Below are 22,029 nucleotides of genomic sequence, written 5' to 3'. Positions count from 1 at the left end.
TCTATCTTTTGCTTCTGCTTCCATTCTACTTCCCTCTGTCTCCCTGCATAGGTTCCCATCCCCCTGCCATATGAGTTTAACCCCTCCCCAACAGCACGAGCAAACACTCCCCCTAGGACATTGGTTCTGGTCCTGCCCAGGTACAGACCGTCTGGTTTGAACTCATCGCACCTCCCCCAGAACCGGTTCCAATGTCCCAGGAATTTGAATCCCTCCCTTCTGCACCACTCCTCAAGCTACGTATTCATCTGAGCTATCCTGCGATTCCTACTCTGACTAGCACGTGGCACTGGTAGCAATCCTGAGATTACTACTTTTGAGGTCCTACTTTTTAATTTAGCTCCTAGCTCCCTAAATTCATCTTGTAGGACCTCATCCCGGTTTAGTCATGGTCAGTACTGAGGTAGCAGTACAAGTATGCGAGGACGCTAGCTCCAGAGCAACCGGACAGGGTCCTAGTCATCTGATGGCGGCGTTGCGACCCTGCTAGCAGGGTGTGCTTGGTTCGCTCACCGAGCCAGGACTCAGGGCCTTTGCCGTTGCCTAGTAGTGGGCAGAGCCACAGATGTGTATGGCCTCCCTGTCCTCCTTTGAGGGTTGCAGAGTCTTCTGCCTGCTCTCTAACGGTGTTGGGAACCTGGCTGTTCCAGGTCCCGTTTGGGGAACTCGTTGGTTCTGACTTTTCACTCCCGGACATGGCCGAGGTAGCGACTGGGTCTGGGGGCTGCACCATCTCCACCCGGGTGGTGGGCAACGGCGGCCGACTGCGCGTATTGTGGCGTTTTCGTTTCCAGGTACATGGCGAATGGTGCCATTTGGTGCCTGCAGCGTGAGATAGACTTAGGGCAGGGTATCAGGATCAGTGCCTTCACCCTCCTGAGGTCGTTGGCCTATAACTTGTGGAGACACCTGGGGCAGGGCATCAGGATCAGCGCCTTTACCCTCCCTGATTCGCTCGCTTACTACTCTTGGGGACATTCTATTCCCGACATCTCGGAACAACATTTTGTTCTTTACATTAGGACTGGTACCGACATTGCGCGACAACATTTTGTTCTTTACATTAGGACTGGTACAGCCATCTCGCAACAGCATTTTGTTCTTTACAGTATCAACATCTTGCAACAACATTTTGTTCACAATCTTAATCGCTTCGTTACATTGATTGCCATGCATGCTGTCATGTATTCAACCAGCGTTGTAACCCATGTATAAACTGACCTAAGTTGTACACCGTGAGAACACTGACCACTAGGTGGGAGACACTCCTAACCTGGACCTTCAGGTATAAAAGGGGAAGCTCCACCCACCTTCATCACTTGAGTGCTAAGGAATAAAGGACAGGTCACAGACTGACCTTCTCTCAAGCATGGGCCTCGTGTGCATTTATACTGTGTAGTAAGGACGTATCAATGGCGACAAGAAACTGGGATTAAACCACGCGAGCATGGCCACTAGCAGAACAGACGAGAGGTATTGTGTAAAGGAATGGTTGGAACAGAGATTCAACATTGTTAAAGCAGCACACAGTTCTCCAGGCAGACAAGGGCAGTCAGGCATGCCCCAACATGTAGTCGAACCCAGAGGGGGAGTTCAACAGAGACAATGGCAAGCTGATTCACGCCATTGCAAGGGACAATGCGGCAAGTAATGGGGCCATCAACACCTGTTAATGGTGCACTCAAGGACAATAACAGGGGCAGTCAGGGACGATCGACTGGCAAGGGACCTTTTGTTTCAAACCGCAACTCATGCTGGAGGCGTGGAGGCATACATTCAGCCGGAGTTTGCAGAGATGAGCAAAATACCTGCAGAAATTGCAGAAATGGACACTGGGGGAAATCGCTGGAAGCTGAAGTTCAGCGAGTTCATGTGGAGCACGTATCCAGTTCATACACCAGGACGCCACCGATAATGATGAAAGTGCTCCTCAGTGGCCTCCCAGTATCAATGGAGTTAGACACGGGGGCCAGCCAGTCCCTGATGGGTATCAAACAGTTCGAAAAGTTGTGGGCATCCAAGGCCAGGAGGCCAAAATTATCGCCGATTGACGCACAGCTACGGACTTACACAAAGCAGATCGTTCCGGTGCTAGGCAGCGCCGCGGTAGTCGTGACCCACAAAGATTCGGAGAACAGGTTGCCACTCTGGATTGTCCCAGGGGACGGTCCCGCACTACTGGGGAGGAGTTGGCTTGCTGTCATGAACTGGAAATGCAATTTCCTCTGTGGAGCGAGTATCATGCTCACAGGTCCTGGACAAATTTGACTCATTATTTCAACCCGGCATTAGCACTTTCATGGGGGCCAAGGTAGTGATTCACATAAACCACAAGGCCAGAGCGGTGCCGTACCTGATGCAGGAAAAGATAGAAGGCGAATTGGACCGCCTGTTGAGGGAAGGCATCATCTCGCCAGTCGAATTCAGGGACTGGGCGAGCCGGATTGTGCCGATGCTCAAGGCGGATGGGTCGGTCAGGATATGTGGCGATTACAAGGCCACCATCAATCGGGTGTCACTCCAAGACCAGTACCCGCTACCGAGAGCGAAGGACCTCTTTGCGATGCTATCCGGTGGCAAACTTTTTTCAAAATTGGACCTGACCTCAGCTTACATGACCCAGGAGCTGGCAAGTGAGTCGAAGAAGCTGACCACCATCACGACACACAAGGGGTTGTTTGAGTACAACAGATGTCCGTTCGGGATTCGCTCGGCCGCCGCGATCTTCCAACGAAATATGGAAAGCCGCCTCAAGTCGATTCCAGGGACGGTGGTTTTTCAGGACGACATCCTCATTACGGGTTACGATACTGAAGAACACCTCCACAACCTGGAGGAGGTGCTACGCAGACTGGACCGGTAGGTCTGCGACTGAAAAAGGCGAAGTGCGTTTTCCTAGCTCCAGAGGTAGAATTCCTGGGGATGAGGGTAGCAGCAGACGGGATCAGCCCGACTGCATCCAAGACGGAAGCAATCCAGAGAGCACCCAGACCCTGTAACACGACAGAGCTGCATTCGTTCCTGGGGCTCCTGAACTATTTTGGTAACTTTCTTCCCAAATTGAGCACGCTGCTAGAGCCGCTACACGTGCTCCTACGCAAGGTAGTGATTCACATAAACCACAAGGCCAGAGCGGTGCCGTACCTGATGCAGGAAAAGATAGAAGGCGAATTGGACCGCCTGTTGAGGGAAGGCATCATCTCGCCAGTCGAATTCAGGGACTGGGCGAGCCGGATTGTGCCGATGCTCAAGGCGGATGGGTCGGTCAGGATATGTGGCGATTACAAGGCCACCATCAATCGGGTGTCACTCCAAGACCAGTACCCGCTACCGAGAGCGAAGGACCTCTTTGCGATGCTATCCGGTGGCAAACTTTTTTCAAAATTGGACCTGACTTCAGCTTACGTGACCCAGGAGCTGGCGAGTGAGTCGAAGAAGCTCATGGGTCTGGGGGGACAGCCAGGAAAGGGCTTTTAATAGAGCACGCAATTTGTTATGTTCCAACAATCTGTTAACGCTATATGACCCATGTAACAAACTTGTGTTAACGTGCGATGCGTCGTCCTATGGTGTCGGGTGTGTGTTGCAACATGTCAATGCCAAGGGTCAGTTACAGCCGGTAGCTTATGCCTCCAGGAATCTGTCCCAGGCAGAAAGGGGCTACGGGATGGTAGAAAAGGAGGCGCTCGCATGTGTATATGCGGTAAAGAAAATGCACCAGTACCTGTTTGGCAGGAAGTTTGAGCTGGAGACAGATCACAAACCCATAACGTCCCTTTTGGCCGACAACAAGGCCATAAATGCAAACCCATCGGCCCGCATACAGAGGTGGGCACTCACGTTAGCTGCCAATGACTACACAATTCGGCACAGACCGGGCACCGAAAACTGCGCCGATGCACTCAGCAGGCTCCCACTAGCCACCACTGAGGGGGCTACCGAGCATGGTGCTGAGATGGTCATGAAGCTTTCGGAAGCGAAGGCTCACCCGTGACAGCCCGTCAGATTAAAGTCTGGACAAATAGAGACCCGCTATTGTCTCTAGTCAAGAAATGTGTCCTGAATGGGGACTGGGCAGCCACGTACAGGGCATGCCCTGGGAAATTTAAACCCTTTCACAAGCGCAAGGATGAACTCTCGATTCAGGCCGATTGCCTACTGTGGGGAAACCGCGTAGTCATGCCCCAGATGGGCAGAGAGGTGTTCATCAGAGAACTCCACAATGGGCACCCGGCCATTGTCACGATGAAGGCAATTGCCAGGTCACACGTTTGGTGGCCAGGGATAGACGCAGATCTGGAACTTTGTGTTCGCAGGTGCAACACGTGTGCCCAGCTGGGCCATGCGCCCAGGGAAGCCCCCCTTAGCCCCTGGCCATGGCCCGCCAAGCCTTGGTCACGCATCCATGTGGACTACGCAGGTCCTTTCATGGGGAAAATGTTTTTGGTTGTAGTAGACGCCTACTCCAAATGGATCGAGTGTGACATTTTAGATTCAAGCACATCCTCTGCCATGGTAGAAAGTCTACGGGCAATGTTCGCCGCTCACGGTCTACCAGACATCTTGGTCAGCGACAATGGCCCGTGCTTCACAAGCACTGAATTCCAGGACTTCATGGCAGGCAATGGAATTAACCATGTTAGAACGGCACCGTTCAAGCCGGCCTCAAACAGCCAGGCAGAACGAGCAGTGCAGATAATCAAACAGGGGATGTTCAGAATCCAAGGGGGTTCCCTACAAACCAGCTTATCACGCCTCCTGTTGGCCTATAGATCCCGACCACACTCGCTCACAGGGGTTCCACCAGCTACTAATGAAAAGGACGCTCAAAACCCGATTATCCCTTATACACCCCACCATGAAAGAAATTGTCGAGAGCAGGCGCCAGTCACAATATCACTACCATGACAGGAATGCGAGGGCGCGATGTATTGATGTAAATGATCCTGTTTTTGTCCTCAACTACGCTGCATGGCCCAAATGGCCCAGATGGCTCGCAGGCACTGTGGTTGCCAAAGAGGGAAATAGGATTCTGGTAGTTAAACTTACCAATGGACAAATCTGCCGCAAACATGTGGATCAAACAAAAAGGAGGTTCAGCAACCCCATAGAAGAAGCAGAGGAAGAACACGATATAGAGTTCACTCCACCACAGGTGACCGAACACCGGAACCAAAGGGAGGAGAGCCCAGTCACTGTGGGCAGTCCAGACAGGCCTGAGGCACTGCAAACAGCAGACACTCAGGCCAGCGCCCAACAACCGGAGCCCCAATTCAGGCGCACTACAAGGGAGCGTAAACCACCAGAGAGACTCAACCTGTGATCCCAATAAGACTTTGGTGGGGGAGGTGATGTCATGTATTCAACCAGCATTGTAACCCATGTATAAACTGACCTAAGTTGTACACCGTGAGAACACTGACCACGAGGTGGGAGACACTCCTAACCTGGACCTTCAGGTATAAAAGGGGAAGCTCCACCCACCTTCATCACTTGAGTGCTAAGGAATAAAGGACAGGTCACAGACTGACCTTCTCTCAAAGCATGGGCCTCGTGTGCATTTATACTGTGTAGTAAGGACGTATCACATGCAATGTCTCTTTAAGTTCAGTTGGTTGCAGGTCTCCTTTAAAAGAACCCTGCTGGCTTTACCCCAATCAAATCCTTTGTTGGACAGCACATGTTGGTCCCTCAGCGTTGCACCTCGTGATATTGCCGCGGCCGTCTTTCTTTTCAGCCATGTTGCCCCTCGCTGCAGCAGATTCTTCTCTCCCGCGATTCTGCCACAAATGCTGGAAGGGTACCTGTGAATTCGATCTTCTTCCCCAGGAGTTCTGCCACTGGAACCGGGAAAGTATTTTTATATCGTTCCGGTCAGATCATTGCCACTCAGTCGTGATGGACAGTCTGTACCTCCGGTGCTGTGCTGGTCTGTTCTCTGGTGCCTGGCCCAAGAGAAGATGAGGTTTTGCTCTGCCTCTGAGCATGGGGAACATCGATTGCTGGAGTGAAGAGGTCTTCCCATTTCCACTGGATCTTCCCCATCCACCTTCTTCCGAGTAGCGTTGGACCATCACCTGCAACAATCCACAGAGGTAACTTGTGCACCACGCCATTATGGGTTACACTTACATACGCACTACCAAGGTCTGGGATTGGCTCCTTGGTGTAGGTACGCAACTTTTCCTGTACTGAAACCAGCTCGGGTCGTTTTTCATTCCATAGCCTCTCAAAGGCATCCTGGCTCATCACTGACTGGCTCGTTCCCGTGTCCACTTCCATGAAGATTGGAACGCCGTTTATCTTGACTTCCATCTTCACTGGAGGACAATCAGTGGTGCAGGTATACACTCCATGCACTTCTTCTTGGGGCTGAGCTGCCTCGCTGGTCAAATCATCATACTCCCCGCTGGATTCAAAGCCATCTGCCGACTCCTCTGCTAGACGGTGAGTCGTATTTCTTTTACACGTGCGCTGGAGGTGGCCCTTCTTGTTACAGGCTTTGCATAAGTACTCAGCAAACCGACACTGGTGAGCCCTATGGTTTCCTCCGCAACGCCAGCATGGTGCTACTCGATTAGCACCCCTCGACGGACTCTGAGTTCTAAAACTCTGAGGTCTATGCTCTCTGCTCTGGGCAGAGCCACGTTCTACAGTCTTGCCTGTGAAAGGCACCATTCTGTGTACAATACTTGCCGGGTTTGAGTCCACAGGATAAATGATTTGCTTGGATAAATGACTGCAAGTCGAGGTCATGAACGCCTGACTGATGCCGATGCCTTTCTGCAGGTTGACTGTGGTGTCGGCAGATAATAGCTTGTGAAGAAGGCCCTCGTGGCCAATTCCTATTACGAAGATGTCTCGCAATGCTTTGTAACGGTTCGTGCCAAAATCACACGGTGCCACAAGTCTCCTGAGGTCGGCAGCATACTTTGCAATCTCCTGGCCCCAGGTCTACGGTGAGTGTAGCCTGGCCGTGAGGATGCTCTCTTTTGGTTTAAATTGGTCGCGAATTAGTTCAGTCAGCTCATCATATGTCTTATCCTTGGCCTTCGTGGGTGCCAGCAAGTCCCTGATGAGGCGGTCGACCTCGGGTCCACAACTGGTCAGCAGTATAGCTTTGCGCTTCTCCGGCAATGTGTCCATCTCCCCTGCCAGGTCGTTTGCCACGAAATATTGCTCGAGCCTTTCTGTGAAGGCATCCCAATCATCATAAAAGCAAAGTCTTTTAGTATGCCAAAGGTAGCCATGATCGTGTGAAAGTCCTTATTCTCGTCGCCAGTTGTTATGTCTATAATGTACTTATGAATGATTTCACGAGGCAATGTGTTGTACTCAAACTGTAGTGACCTTGGTCCTTTATTCCAAACTCTAGAGTGCTGTACCAGCATGGTGTGCAGCCTTTTATACAGAGCCCTGCCATCAGGGCAGGAAACCTCCAGTCTCCACCCTTTGCACCCTTTAGTGGTGCCAGCATGTATGTACACAGTGTAAACCTTATTGATAGTACATTAGGTAAACAAGTTTCCATCTTATGCAATCACACAGTGACTACACATAGAGTACATTCATAGTCTGCACGTACAACAAGGATGACTTGTTTCCACTCTAAAAGTGAGTTCTCAGGTGACTGAAGAGTCCAATGCGGGACCTACAGTCTCTGTCACAGGTGGGACAGGCAGTGGTTGAAGGAAAGGGTGGGTGGGGAGCCTGGGTTGATGCACGCTCCTTCTGCTGTCTATGCTTGGTTTCTGCTTGCTCTCAGCAATGGGACTCGAGGTGCTCAGCGCCCTCCTGGATGCTGTGTCCCTGAAGCGTTTTCTCTGTCCACCTGGGGCTCGCTTGCGGTGTTGAAGTTCTGAGTAGAGCGCTTGCTTTGGGACTCTCGAGTCAGGATGTGGACGATATGGCCCGCCCAATGGAGCTGATCGAGTGTGGTCAATGCTTCGAAGCTGGGGATGTTGGCCTGAGCGAGAACACTGATGTGGTTGTGTCTATCCTGCCAATGGATTTGTAGGATCTTGCGGAGGCAGCGCTGGTGATATTTCTCCAGCGTTTTGAGGTGTCTGCTGTATATAGACCATGTGTCGAAGTCTAGAATACCAACATACGAGATGACACGCTGAAAGTGGGCTGATCCAGACTCGGGGAGAGCCAATAAACCTGCTCTCTGCAGGCATTGAGAGGATATTATCGCTATACTGCGAGTAGGGAAACAAGCCAGGAAAGCTTCTGCAATATACCTTGCACAAGCAAACACAGCACAGAACCACTAAATTGATGCTTCATTCGTACAGCCAAGCCACGAACCACCCTACCAAAATCAACAAGGAATTTTCCTCCCTCCATATCTCTGAAGCACAGCAAACCAAACGCTTCGCAGCCAAGGTCACACTTCTCCTGGGGGAGAACGCACAGCAGCAAGCCAATCAAAACTGCCAAAGTCCAACATATTGGCACAGACCTCCTATCTAGCAAAGTACCAGAGCCAGATAGCAGATACCACAAAATCTTGCTCCTTGAACTGACCACGAACTGATGAGGTTCACATGCCAGAGTTGGGTACACACCCAGACCCCATTACTTTAGTGCATTAAAAGGGGAAGAACCCCAATGCCTGTACATTATACATGGCCAATCGTCCCTAGTATAGTACTCCCAAACCTAACTGAGTTCACACAAGGATACTTCTCAGTGAGCAACAGCGCACTAGCCCTAGTCCTGTTTCTGGATGCGGGAAAGGCTTTCAGTTCGTAGAGAGGAGCTGCACCTCATCTTTTTTTTCAATTTGTTCTCCGGACTACACTGGCAAATCCCTAGTTGCCTCTTAGGGCATTAAGAGTTAAGTATGTAGTATGCGACTGGAGTCACATGTGTGACCCAGTTGTTTTTTTTAATGAAAATCTAGCAGCTTTGATGGTTATTTTTTTCTGGTGCTAACTTGTCATGGTGCGAGCTCAAGGCCTCTGGGTTGCTAGTCCAGTACCATAATCACTACATTACCATACCACCCCCACCCCCGCCTTGTTGCTCTTCTCTGCAGGGAATTTGAGGGGAAATTTCTTCAGACAGGGGGTGGTGGGGGTCTTGAACTCACTGCCTGAAAGGGTGGTAGAGGCAGAAACCCTCACCACATTTAAAAAAATACTTGGATGTGCACTTGAAGTGCCATAACCTGCAGGGTTACGGACCTAGAGCTGGAAAGTGGGATTAGGCTAAATAGGCTCTTGTTGGCCGGCGCAGACACGGTGGGCCGAAATGGCTTCCTTCCGTGCTGTAAACGTCTATGATTCTATGATTCACTTGTGTAGTACGCCAACCAGAAATCTACTCAGTACTCCAAGTGTGGTCTGACCCTGCACTATAAGTCCCAGCATAACCTCAGTACTCTGTTCTTGTATCCTCACTGATTTCCACCAGTAATGAGGGACCAGGCAGGGATACCTTAGAGATACTGAGGGCAGCCAGGAAGGTAATAGAAATAACTTCTACGACAAGGAGAGACATGAATGATGATGGCTGGAACAGTGAATGTCTCAGCCCCCAAGAGAAAGCATGTTAGAAATAAAAAATTTAAATCGCACCCAGATGCTAAAATTGGCCTCAGTACCCCTGGAATAGGGAGGGGGAAATTATCCAGGGTTCACAATTCTAATCGTTCCCCAGTGACATGACACTGTAAACGCTTCTATGTTTGGGCATTGGCTGAGGGCGGGATTCAGTTCATTTGTAATAACCCACATTCAAAACGCTGTTGATGCTCAATGTCTCGGCTCACAAATAAACAACGGTAACTTCAGCACAAAGGGAGGCTGGTGCACGAGGAGCCATTCCCCCAGCAAGTTGTCAGAAATTTCAGAGGAGAGAAAATTGTCAGAATGATATAAATAGTGATTTTTTTTTTTTGTTTCTTTCCCGTACAGAGTTTGATATTTGGTACAGTGAGTCTTTTCTAATTCCTGATGATGTTCGACTTGCACCACAAGTAGATAGCATCCGACCAGGGTTGCTCCCCTACTCCAGAATGTTATCTCTGGTAAGTTTCTCAGGATTCCTTGCACCACAAATCTACCTCCTCCTACCCTTGTTATAGTGTTAGCTTGGCCCACCAAGAAACATGGCCATTCAGCCCATCAAGTCAAAGCTGGTGTTTTGCTCCACAAGCCCCCTAGTCTAAACCCCATATCCTGCTCGATCCCATCCCCTTCAATACTCCATCTATTATAATCCCGTTCTCCTGCTTGCCCCCACCCATACCCTTTAATATCCCACCCAGTCTAACCCCACGCTCCTGCTTACTCCCCATACCCTTTAATATCCCAGCTAGTCTAATCCACACTCCTGCTCACTCCCTATACTCTTTTAATATCCAACCTAATCTAATCACATTCTCCTGCTCAATCCCTTAATGCTTTAATATCTCACCTAGTCTAATTGCACTCTTGTTCACTCCCCATATCCTTTATTATTCCACCTAATCTAACCCCACTCCTGCTCGCTTCCCATATACTTTAATATTCTACCCAGTCTAATTCCACGCTCCTGCTCACTTCCCATACTCTTCAATATCCCATCTAGTCTGATCCCACTCTCCTGCTGACTCCCCATACCCTTGAAAGTTGCATGAGGATGGAATACTTTGAGTTATAGAAGTTGTGAGATGTTTTCCTTACAGGTCCAGGTTCTGGAGAGTTTCTTCTGCAACAACTGCAAGCTAGTTGATACAGTCAAGGATGAAGTGGTCAGGCTTAGTGAGCAACTGGCCACGCATCACAATATTAGAGACCCTGGCACCTAGAAGAAGAGATTGGGTCTCTGTTAGAAAGAGGACCAGAAATCGGAGTCACGTAGTGGGAAAAGAGCAGTCATCCTTGTTGCTCTCCCAACGGTTTCTCTCCTCTGGAGCGAGATGACATGAAGAATCAGAAGTTTCAAACAGTGGAACGCCTTTAGGGAGCCTATTCAGACCAGATGGGATCCACCTAAACAAAAGTGGGGTAGAGGCGTGGCAGGCCAGAGAGTTAGAATGGTGGGGGAGTGTTTAAATTAAATGTGGCAATTGGTTGAAGTAGTTGTAAAAGAACATCCATTGGAGCAAACCTTAATGTGTACTAGTGAAAACAAAAATCAATGTTTAATAAATCTAATTCTAAGGGTGAGAGAAAAACAAAGGAAAACGTTAATAAAGCAAATGGGAAATTTAAAAAAACAGTAGTATTCTGCTTGCACTAGTGCAAGGAGCCTGCCACCAGCCGTGGTAAAGGATACCATTCCCCAGCACAATCCAGCGCCTTCGAGAGTGGAGAATGTTAGGTGGTGGGAGGGGAGGTGGGGGGGCACAAACTACCCGGTCTTAAATACTCTACGCCTCCCGTCCACCTAGGAAGAAGATGACAAGGAGAAGTTCCAACGCATCCAGGATGAAATCCTGAGGGAGAATCCAGGCTCGGTCTCGTTTTACAAAGCGCGGATGAAGCTGGAACAGCGGGTAGGTGAAGGGCTGGATAGACAATGGGATCAGATTGGGAAGAGCTCAGTAAGAAGAAAAAATGTCATCGTGGTGACAGGGGGTTGGGGGTGGGGGGAGAAAGAAAATTATTTTTTTTATTCCGTACCCTAAACATGTGGTCAGAGTGTAGCCATCTGGCACAATTTCAAAGGTTGAGCATATAAAAATGGTGTTGTGACTTTGTAAGATTAGTGATGCTCCACGTGGTCTCCATGTAGAATCTCAGCATCAATGGCATTATGCCTTTTTGTTATTCCCCAACTAAAGATTCTCATCATCATTATCATAGGCAGTCCCTCGGAATCGAGGAAGACTCGCTTTCCACTCTTAGCATGAGTTCTTAGATGCCTGTCCAATACGAGAACCACAGTCTCTGTCACAGGTGGGAAAGACAGTGGTTGAAGGAAAGGGTGGGCGGGGAGTCTGGTTTGCCGCACGCTCCTTCTGCTGCCTGCGCTTGATTTCTGCATGCTCTGGGCGACAAGACTCGAGGAGCTCTGCGCCCCCCCCCACCGGATGCACTTCTTCCATTTAGGGCTGTCTTTGGCCAGGGACTCCCAGGTGTCAGTGAGGATATCGCAATTTATCAGGGAGGCTTTGAGGGTGTCCTTGTAACGTTTTCGCTGCCCACCTTTGGCTCGTTTGCCGTGGACGAGTTCCGAGTAGAGCGCTTGCTTTGGGAGTCTCATGTCTTGCATGCGAACTATGTGGCCTGCCCAGCGGAGCCGATCAAGTGTGGTCAGTGCTTCAATGCTGGGGATGTTGGCCTGGATGAGGGCGCTAACGTTGGTGCGTCTGTTCTCTCAGGGGATTTGTAGGATCTTGCGGAGACATCGTTGGTGGTATTTCTCCAGCGACTTGAGGTGTCTCCTATACATGGTCCACGTCTCTGAGCCATACAGGAGGGCGGGTATTACTACGGCCCTGTAGACCATGAGCTTGGTGATAGTTTTGAAGGCCTGGTCTTCAAACACTCTTTTCCTCAGGCGGCCGAAGGTTGCACTGGCGCACTAGAGGCGGTGTTGGATCTCGTTGTCAATGTCTGCTCTTGTTGATAGGAGGCTCCTGAGATAAGGGAAGTGGTCCACGTTGTCCAGGGCCGCGCCCTGGACCTTGATGACTGGGGGCCAGTGCTGTGTGGCGAGGACAGGTTGGTGGAGGACTTTTGTCTTACTGATGTTAAACGTAAGGCCCATGCTTTCGTACGCCTCAGTAAATACGTCGACTATGTCCTGGAGTTCAGCCTCTGTGTGTGCACAGACGCAGGCATCATCCGCGTACTGTAGCACGACGACAGAGGTTGGGATGGTTTTGGACTTGGCCTGGAGACGGCGAAGGTTGAACAGGTTCCCACTGGTTCTGTAGTTTAGTTCCAATCCAGCGGGGAGCTTGTCGACTGTGAGGTGGAGCATGGCAGCGAGGAAGATTGAGAAGAGGGTTTGGGGCAATGACTCAGCCCTGCTTGACCCCAGTCCGGATGTGGATTGGGTCTGTGATGGATCCGTTGGTAAGGATCCCGGCCTGCCTGTCGTGCAGGCAGAGGATGGTGATGTACTTTTTGGGGGCATCCGAAACGGAGGAGGACGCTCCATAGACCCTCGCTGTTGACAGTGTCAAAAGCCTTTGTAAGGTCGAAGAAGGCCATGTAAGGCTGTTCACTGCATTTTTCCTGCAGCTGTCGCGCTGCAAAAATCATGTCCGTTGTGCCCTGGAGGGGCCGAAATCCGCACTGTGACTCCGGGAGGCGCTCCTAGGCCATAGGGTGAAGACAGTTGAGCAGGACTCTAGCGACGACTTTCCCAGTGGCTGATAGCAGGGAGTCGGACTTGTCGCCTTTTTTAAAGATGGTCACGATCACTGCATCTCTGAGATCTCCCGGCATGCTTTCCTCCCTCCAGATGAGAGAGATGAGGTTGTGTATTCGCGCCAGCAGTGCCTTTGTGCCACCCTTCAGTGCCGCAGCCTTGTTTTTTTAGCTGCCTTATGGCTTTTTCTACCTCATGGAATGTTGGGGTGTCACTGAGGTGGTGGCGGACAGCATGCTGCAGAATGGAGTCGAGGACACTCGAGTCAAAGGCAGAGTCTTGATGGAGGAGATCTTCAAAGTGCTCCTTCCAGCGGGTCCTGACTGCCTCGGTATCCTTAATGAGTGTTTCCCCATTCTTGGCCAGCAGCGGGATGGGGCCTTGGGAGTTTGGATCGTAGGTGGCCTTGACTGCAATAAAGATTCTATACTCTTCGTATCAGACAAATTATCGCCAAACTTTGCCATGCGGTCTCCAGCTTTTCTGCACGAGTAGGTTAGATTGGCTGTGCAGAATGCCATAAATTCTGTCCTGATATTTTTGTGTTCCTCGTTCAGGTTTCCCAGGAGTGTAGGACATTCACGTTGGTCAGTTCATATGGGTAGCAACTAGTAAGCTTCCAGAACATGTCATTTAGGAGAACACTGAGGAAATTTAATAGGTTTTTAAAATTTTGGAGACAGGGTAATTAAGAAAAGACTATTTTTTCAGATTGGAGAATCAGTGACGAGGGGGTCATTAATTTAAAATTGTCACCAAGAGAGTTTTTTCTTTTAATTTATTCTCAGTATGTACGTGTCACTGGCCAGACCTGTATTTATTTCCCATCCTTAGTTGCTCTTTGGAAGGTGGTGATAGAACTTCAGAGGGCAGTTAAAGTTAAGGATCCATCACACTGATGTGAGACTGGAGTCACACATAGGCCAGACCCGATAAGAACAGCAGGTTTCCTTCTCTAAAGGACATTAGTGAAACAGTTAGGTTTTTGCAACAACTTCATGGTCATTTTTACTGATAACAGATTCCAGCATTTAAAAAAAATTTAACTCAAATTCTCAAGCTGCCAGGGTAGGATTTCAGTTCATGTTCTCTGGATTGTTAATCCAGGCCTCTGGTTACTGGTGCAGTAACATAACTACTACTTTACCATACCCATATATAGTGTGGAATGCTTTGCCACAGGAAACAGTTGAAGCAGAGATCATTGAAAATTTGATAACTACAGGATACCTGTAATTCAAGCAAAGGAAGATACAGGGCAACGGGGAAAAGCACAAAGCGGTGCGATTAATTTTAGACTGATCTGGGAGAGAGTTGGAAAAGGCACTTTGGGTGGTTGGCACAATCTAGAGCAGAGCAATCTGTTTGCCTGGCAACCCCTGTCCTGAATTCGATATTCATCCCCTCCACCGTTGCCACGCTGTGGCTGAAGTGCTGTCTGTGCAATGCACTGCAACGCCTCGCCATGCTTGCCCTGGGGGCTACTCCCAAGCCCACATCCTACAGCGTGGAGAATGACAAGGGAATACCATTACCTGGAAGTTTCCCGCTTCGACATACACCATCCTCCACTGGACACATAATATATCGTCATATCCTAACTTGCACCAAATCCCACTGACCTATCAGCCCTGTGCTTACTGACCTGTATTGGCTCCCAGTCCCTATACACTCGATTTTAAAATTCTCACCCTCGTGTTTAAACCTCTCCGTGGCCTCGGCCCTTCCTATCCCTGTAACCTTTTCCAGCTCTACAACTCTCCAAGAACTCGTGTTCCTCCAACTCTGGCCCCACTCCCTTCACCCTATCATCGGCCATCTCGGCCCCAAGCTCTTGAATCCCTTTCCTAAACCCCTTCACCTCTCCACCTCTCTCCCTCCACCTTTAATACCCTCCTTAACACTTATCTCTTGACCAAGCTTTTGGTCATCTGTTCTAATACCTCCTTCTTTGACTCGGTGTCATTTTCTTTTCTGATTACGCTCCTGCGACGTGCCTTGGACATTTTACTATGTTAAAGGCACCATATAAATGGAAGTTGTTCTTCATCATCGCTGGTTTGGGATCTTGGAATTCCCTGAGAGCATCACCACCTATTCGGAGCAGCTAGGGATGGGCAATGATTACAGGCTTGTTTTGCTGTCCACATCCTGGGAATCAATTTTTTAAAGCCCATGCACACTTGCTGTCAATGCTCACTTGGGTGGATGACTAGTGACCCATGTACAACCATATCAGAGTTAGCTGATCTCAGGTACGGTGGATATAGAGGCACACTTTGAGTTGGGGAGGGAGAAAGCCAGCTGGGGTTTCTACTCCTGATTGCTATTCAGTAACCAGTGTTGTCCTTAAGTGAGGACAAGACTGGACTTGGCACTCCATAGTTGAATTGCCTTCTAACATTAACCAAACAGAATGGTGACTAGCATGACATATTCTTATCCAAAAAGCTTCATGACCTTTTGGAAAGAAGAGCAAGGCAAAGCTTGAGATTGAGAGACTTTCATTTCAGAACAGGTAGCACTTTTAGTCATAAGGTTCATGTCTTATTCCAAGGACTTGAGCACATCATCTAGGCCGACACATCAGTGCAGCACTGAGGGAGTGCTGCACTGTTGAAGTGCCATCTTTCAGATGAGGCATTAAACTGAGGCTCCATCTGCCTTCTCGTGTGGACATATTCGAACAAGAGCAGGAGAGTTCTCCCCAGCATCCTGGCCAATATTTATCCCTCAACCAACAACACTAAAAAAAAAACAGATTATCTGGTTATTATCTCATTGCTGTTTGTGGGACCTTGCTTTGTGCAAATTTGTTCCCGTGTTTCCGACATTACAACAGTGACTATACTTCAAAAGTACTTCATTGGCTGTATAGCACTTTGGGACGTCTTGAGCTGTGAAAGACACTATACAAAGGCAAGTCTTTCGTTTCTTTTTTTTTAGGAACTCTGCTTATTCATCGATCAGTTCATCTTCATCATATACATGTATAAAAACACTTCATCATGTCAGGGACAGCTCAAACAGTTTTGGGTGGAAAGAATTTTGCCTGACATCTCTTAATTATTTGCCACTAACTGATTTTTCTAGGAATATGAGCAATGCCTGACCCCAGAAGGGTAGTATTCAGCCAACTTCAAGGGGGTTTAAGAATTAAACACATGCTTAGGAGTCACATGTAGGGTAGACTCTGTACAGGGCTGGCAGGTTAGGTTTTTCTGGTGCCAGTCCATATTTTACCAGATTTATTTAATTCAATTAACAATTTGCTCTGGTGGGATTTGAACTCACAACATCTGCTAGTCCAGTAACATAAACTACAAGGTTACTGTACATAGGGACAGGGGTAAGCCATTCAGCCCCTTGAGCCTGTTCTGCCATTCAGTCAGATTCTAGCTGATCTCTATTTCAAGCTCACTTACCTGCCTTTGCTCCATATCCTTACTTAACAAAAATCTATCGATCTCAGTCTTAGAAATTGACTCAGCATCCACAGTCTTTTGGGGAAGTGAGTTTCAGATTTGTACTTCCCTCGGTGTAAAAAAAAGTACGTCTTGATTTTACTCCTAAATGGCTGAGCTCTAATTTTTAGATTGTGGTCTCATTTTCTGGATTCCCCTGCCAGAGGAAATAAGGCTAGACTTTCCTCGTCATTTTCGGCGGTTTTCTCGGTGGTACTGCTCGTTTTCGGCGGAAAATCACTCGCCGAAAGTTTCCACTTCGTTTTTTTTAAAAGTTCCACTGCAATTTTCAAAATATCGGTGGGGAGTGCACCGCCCACGTGCACCGCCGAAAAAACCACCACCGCCCAAGTTTTGGCTCAGCGGTGACCCATAGGTAAGACTGAAAAAAACGCCCACGAAAAGCAGCCGGAGCTGGGCGGGAGGTAAGTACCCCTGCAAAGAAAGGTAAGTTCAAGGTTTTTTTTATAATTCTTAAAATTCTTTGATGGGATTAAGTTAAAAAGGGTCTTGAGAATGTTTTCTGAATTTTTACTCTTTCATTGAAAAAATATTTTTTGTGTTTTCCCCCCTCCCTCGGACCAACCGCAGCCTCGGTCTAAATTTGAGTAATTACCGCCCATTCTGGTTAAGAACCACCCAATTTGCCCAGGATCGCGCTTAACTGCCGAGAATCTACGTGTAAGATCCATTTTCTCGCCGGGTGGAATTTTTTCCCTTTTTTAAGCAATTTTTCACCAGCGTTATTTGAAGAACCTTAGCGGTCTTTTTGGGCAGCAATGTAGCGGTGGCAGGCTTTAGGGAAAGTCTAGCCCATAGTTTCTCTGTATCCACTCTATCAAATCATTTTAAACACCTTCTAAACTCAAGTGAATACAACCCAAGTTTATTTAACTTGTCCTCATAATTTAAATAGCAGCAGGGATAGTGGATGCATTGGTTGTAATTCGACAATGTGGAACACGTCCCATACCTCGGGAGCCTTTTATCAGCAAAGGCAGACATCGCCTCCAGTGTGCCAGTGCAGTCTTGGGCCGCCTGAGGAAAAGAGTGTTCGAAGACCAGGCCCTCAAATATACCACCAAGCTCATGGTCTACAGGGCTGTAGTAATGCCCACCCTCCTGTATGGATCAGAGGCATGGACGATGTACAGAAGACACCTCAAGTCGCTAGAGATATATCACCAGCGATGTCTCCGCAATATCCTGCAAATCCCCTGGGAGGACAGGCGCACCAATATCAGTGTTCTCGCCCAGGCTAACATCCCCAGAATTTAAGCACTGACCACACTCGATCAGCTTCGCTGGGCAGGCCATATAGTTCGCATGCCAGACACCAGGCTCCCTAAGCAATTGCTCTATACGGAGCTCGTTCATGGCAAACGAACCAAAGGTGGGCAGCGGAAACGTTACAAGGACACCCTCAAAGCCTTCCTGGTAAAGTGCAACATCATCACTGACACCTGGGAGTCCCTGGCCGAAGACTGCCCGAGGTGGAGAAAGTGCATCCAAGAGGGCGTTGAGCTCTTCGAATTTCAACGGCGCGAGCGTGAAGAGGTCAGGCGCAGGCAGCAAAAGGAGCATGCGGCAAATCAGTCCCAACCCCCCTTCCCCCGATGAATGTCTGCCCCACCTGTGACAGGGTTTGTGGCTCTCGCATTGGACTTTTCAGCCATCAAAGGACTCACTTTGAGAGGGGAAGCAAGTCTTCCTCGATTCCGAGGGACTGCCTATGATAATGATGTAATTTACCAAAATTCCCTGGATTCTGGGGAGGTCCCAACAGATTGGAAAACTGCAAATGTAACGCCCTTATTTAAAAAAGGAGGCAGACAAAAAGCAGGAAACTATAGACCAGTTAGCCTAACATCTGTGGTTGAAAAAATGTTGGAGTCCATTATTAAAGAAGCAGTACCAGGAATTTGGAAAAGCATAATTCGGTCAGGCAGATTCAGCATGGATTTATGAAAGGGAAGTCATGTTTGACAAATTTGCTGGAATTCTTTGAGGATGTAATGAACAGGGTGGATAGAAACAAACAAAATAGGAGCAATAGTAGGCCATTCGACCCTTCGAGTCTGCACCGCCATTCAATATGATCATGGCTGATCCTCTATCTCAACACCATATTCCCGCTTTTTCTCCAAACCCCTTGATGCCTTTTGTTTCTAGAAATCTATCTATCTCCCTGTTATGTATGTAAACATTGTAACTATGTAAGACTTGCCACCAGTGGACGCAACTGTTGGAGGCCCAAGGGTCACCTGCACACCTCGTGCAAGGAAGTATAAAAGGTGGTCTGCCATGCTGCTTAGGCACTCTGGAGTTGTATTAAAGAGATTAAGGTCACATCAGTTTTAGCTCACAGTACTCAGTCTTGTGAAGTTCTTCCATACTTAACAATTGGCGACGAGTAACAGATTACGAACTTTCACACGGTTATGGCTGCCGTTGGTATTTTAGAGAGATTTGTAAAGGGTGATGATTGGGAATCCTTCGTTGAGTGTCTCAACCAGTACTTCATGGCCAACGAGCTGGATGGGGACGATAAAGCGATCAAGCGCAGGGCGATTCTCCTCACCGTGTGTGGGTCCACAATAAACAGCCTCATCAAGAATCAGCTAGTACCGGAGAATCCAACGGAGAAGACATATACAGAGTTGTGTACGCTGGTTCGGGAACACTCAAGCCGAAGGTCTTTAATGGCCAAGTATCATTTCGACACGTATCACTGCTCTGAGGGCCAGGAAGTGGCGAGTTATGTCGCCGACTTGAGACGCCTTGCGGGAACTTGTGAATTTGCTGGGTTTTTGGGGAAATGCTGCAAGACTTTTTTGTGCTTGGCATCGGTCACGAGGTCATTCTTCACAAGCTGCTGTCCGCCAAATCCCTAGACCTGAGCAAGGCCATCACGATAGCCCAGGCATTCATATCCACAAGCAATAATACCAGACAGATATCTTCCCAGCATCGAAGCTCACCAGCAAGTACTGTGCATAAAATAACGTAGCTAGCAGGCAGAACTGCATATGGCAGGGCCTACACGTTTGCAGCAGCAAGACCTAGGAGTCCGCCATCGGGCGTGAATGTAAATCCATTAGCACCATGTTGGCGCTGAGGAGTTAATCATCGAGCCCAACAATGTCAATTCAGGCACGACATGTGCAAAGTTTGCAAAACAACGGGGCACCTCCAGCAAATGTGCAAGAGTGCTGCGACTGACCATATGGCGGAGTTGGCAGAGGATGATCGATCCAGCATGGATCACGCAGAACAAACAAGAGCGGCAACTCAACCTGAGGAAGAAGTGTATGGGGTACACACCTTCACCACCAAGAGCCCTCCTATCATGCTGAAAGTCAAATTGAATGGTATTCCGGTATCAATGGAGTTGAACACGGGGGCGAGTTAGTCAATTATGAGCCAGAAGGCTTTTGAGAAACTGTGGGGCAACAAGGCACAAAGGCCCAAACTGAGTCCGATTCAGACAAAGCTGTGCACCTACACCAAAGAGCTCATACCAGCCATTGGCAGTGCGGCAGTTAAGGTATCGTACGATGGAGCTGTGCATGATTTATCACTGTGGATTGTACCACAGCTATTCAGCAGAAGCTGGAAGGGAAAGATTCGATGGAACTGGGATGACATCAAGGCACTATCTTCAGTGTATGATGCCTCGTGCGCCCAAGTGCTGAGCAAGTTTCCGTGCTATTTGAACCAGGCATCAGCAACTTCACAGGCGCCAAGGTGCAGATCCAGCTAGTCCCCGATGCAAGGCCCATTCATCACAAGGCTCGAGCGGTTCCATATTATGATGAGGGAGAAAGTCGAGATCGAACTGGACAGACTTCAACGAGAGGGAATCATATCGCCAGTCGAGTTCAATGAGTGGGCCAGCCCGATTGTTCCGGTGTTGAAAAGCGATGGCACGATCAGAATCTGCGGAGACTACAAGGGAACGATCAACCGAGTCGCGTTACAAGACCAGTACCCGCTACCCGAGGCGGATGACCTGTTCACAACGTTAGCCGGGGGGGGAAGTCGTTCACCAAGTTGGACTTAACCTCCGCCTACATGACACTGGCTGAATCTTCGAAAAGTTTGACGTGCATCAATACGCACAAAGGACTGTTTATCTACCACAGATGCCCTTTTGAAATTCGCTCGGCTGCTGCCATCTTCCAGAGGAACATGGAGAGTCTGCTGAAATCGGTTCTGCACACCGTTGTGTTTCAAGACGACATCCTGATCACCAGCCGTGACAGCACCGCACATCTGCACAACCTGGAAGAGGTTCTAAGTTGACTCGACAGAGTGGGACTCAGGCTCAACGCTCCGAGTGTGTTTTCCTGGCACCAGTGGTCGAATTTTTGGGGAGAAAAATTGTGGCAGACGGCATCAGACCCACAGACTCAAAGACAGAGACCATCAAGAATACACCCAGACCACAGAATGTGATGGAGCTGCGTTCGTTCCTGGGACTCCTCAACTATTTTGGTAACTTTCGACCCAAGTTAAGCACTTTGCTGGAACCATTGCACATGTTACTACATAAGGTGACGACTGGGTTTGGGGTGAATCTCAAGAGACAGCCTTTGAGAAGGCCAGAAACCTACTTTGTTCAAATAAGTTACTTGTACTGTATGACCCGTGAAAACGATTAGTGCTAGCTCGTGATGCATCTTCGTACGGGGTCGGCTGTGTGTTACAGCAAACCAATGTATCGGGCAAACTTCAACCGGTTGCATACGCGTCTAGAAGTCTGTCTAAGGCTGAAAGAGCTGCAGTATGGTCAAGAAAGAGGCGTTAGCATGTGTATATGGGGTTAAGAAAATGCACCAATACCTATTTGGACTTCGGTTTGAGCTTGAAACCGACCACAAACCGCTCATTTCGCTGTTTTCAGAAAGCAAAGGTATAAACACCAGTGCTTCGTCCCGCATCCAAAGATGGGCACTAACATTGTCCACCTGTGACTATGTTATACGCCACAGACCAGGCACGGAGAACTGTGCTGATGCCCTCAGTCGGCTACCATTGCCCACTACCGGGGTGGAAATGGCGCAGCCCACAGACTTGCTTCTGGTCATGGATGCTTCTGAGAGCGAGGGGTCACCCGTCACTGCTCGCCAGATCAGGACCTGGACCAGCCAGGATCCTGTGCTATCACTCGTAAAAAGTTGCGTCCTCAATGGGAGCTCGTCGGCGTTCCCGAGGAAATGCAAGATGAAATTAAGCCGTTTCACCGACG

The 22,029-nt window shown here is 48.9% G+C and overlaps 1 protein-coding gene across 2 annotated transcripts in view; it reads left to right on the top strand.

The window, feature by feature from the left end:
* kif9 (kinesin family member 9) overlaps positions 1-22,029 on the top strand; it is a 233,918-nt gene that overhangs the window by 200,033 nt on the left and 11,856 nt on the right. For both annotated transcript variants that reach the window (XM_070894741.1, XM_070894730.1), the window contains exons 19-20: positions 9,924-10,036; positions 11,384-11,488. In XM_070894741.1, coding sequence (XP_070750842.1) covers positions 9,924-10,036; positions 11,384-11,488 — 218 coding nt within the window. The remainder of the gene's footprint in view (positions 1-9,923; positions 10,037-11,383; positions 11,489-22,029) is intronic.

The sequence above is a fragment of the Pristiophorus japonicus genome, chromosome 1, assembly GCF_044704955.1.
Source record: "Pristiophorus japonicus isolate sPriJap1 chromosome 1, sPriJap1.hap1, whole genome shotgun sequence".
Classification (NCBI taxonomy): Eukaryota; Metazoa; Chordata; class Chondrichthyes; family Pristiophoridae; genus Pristiophorus; species Pristiophorus japonicus.
The sequence above is the reverse complement of the archived record's forward strand: the minus strand, read 5'-3'. Positions and strand labels throughout refer to the sequence as shown.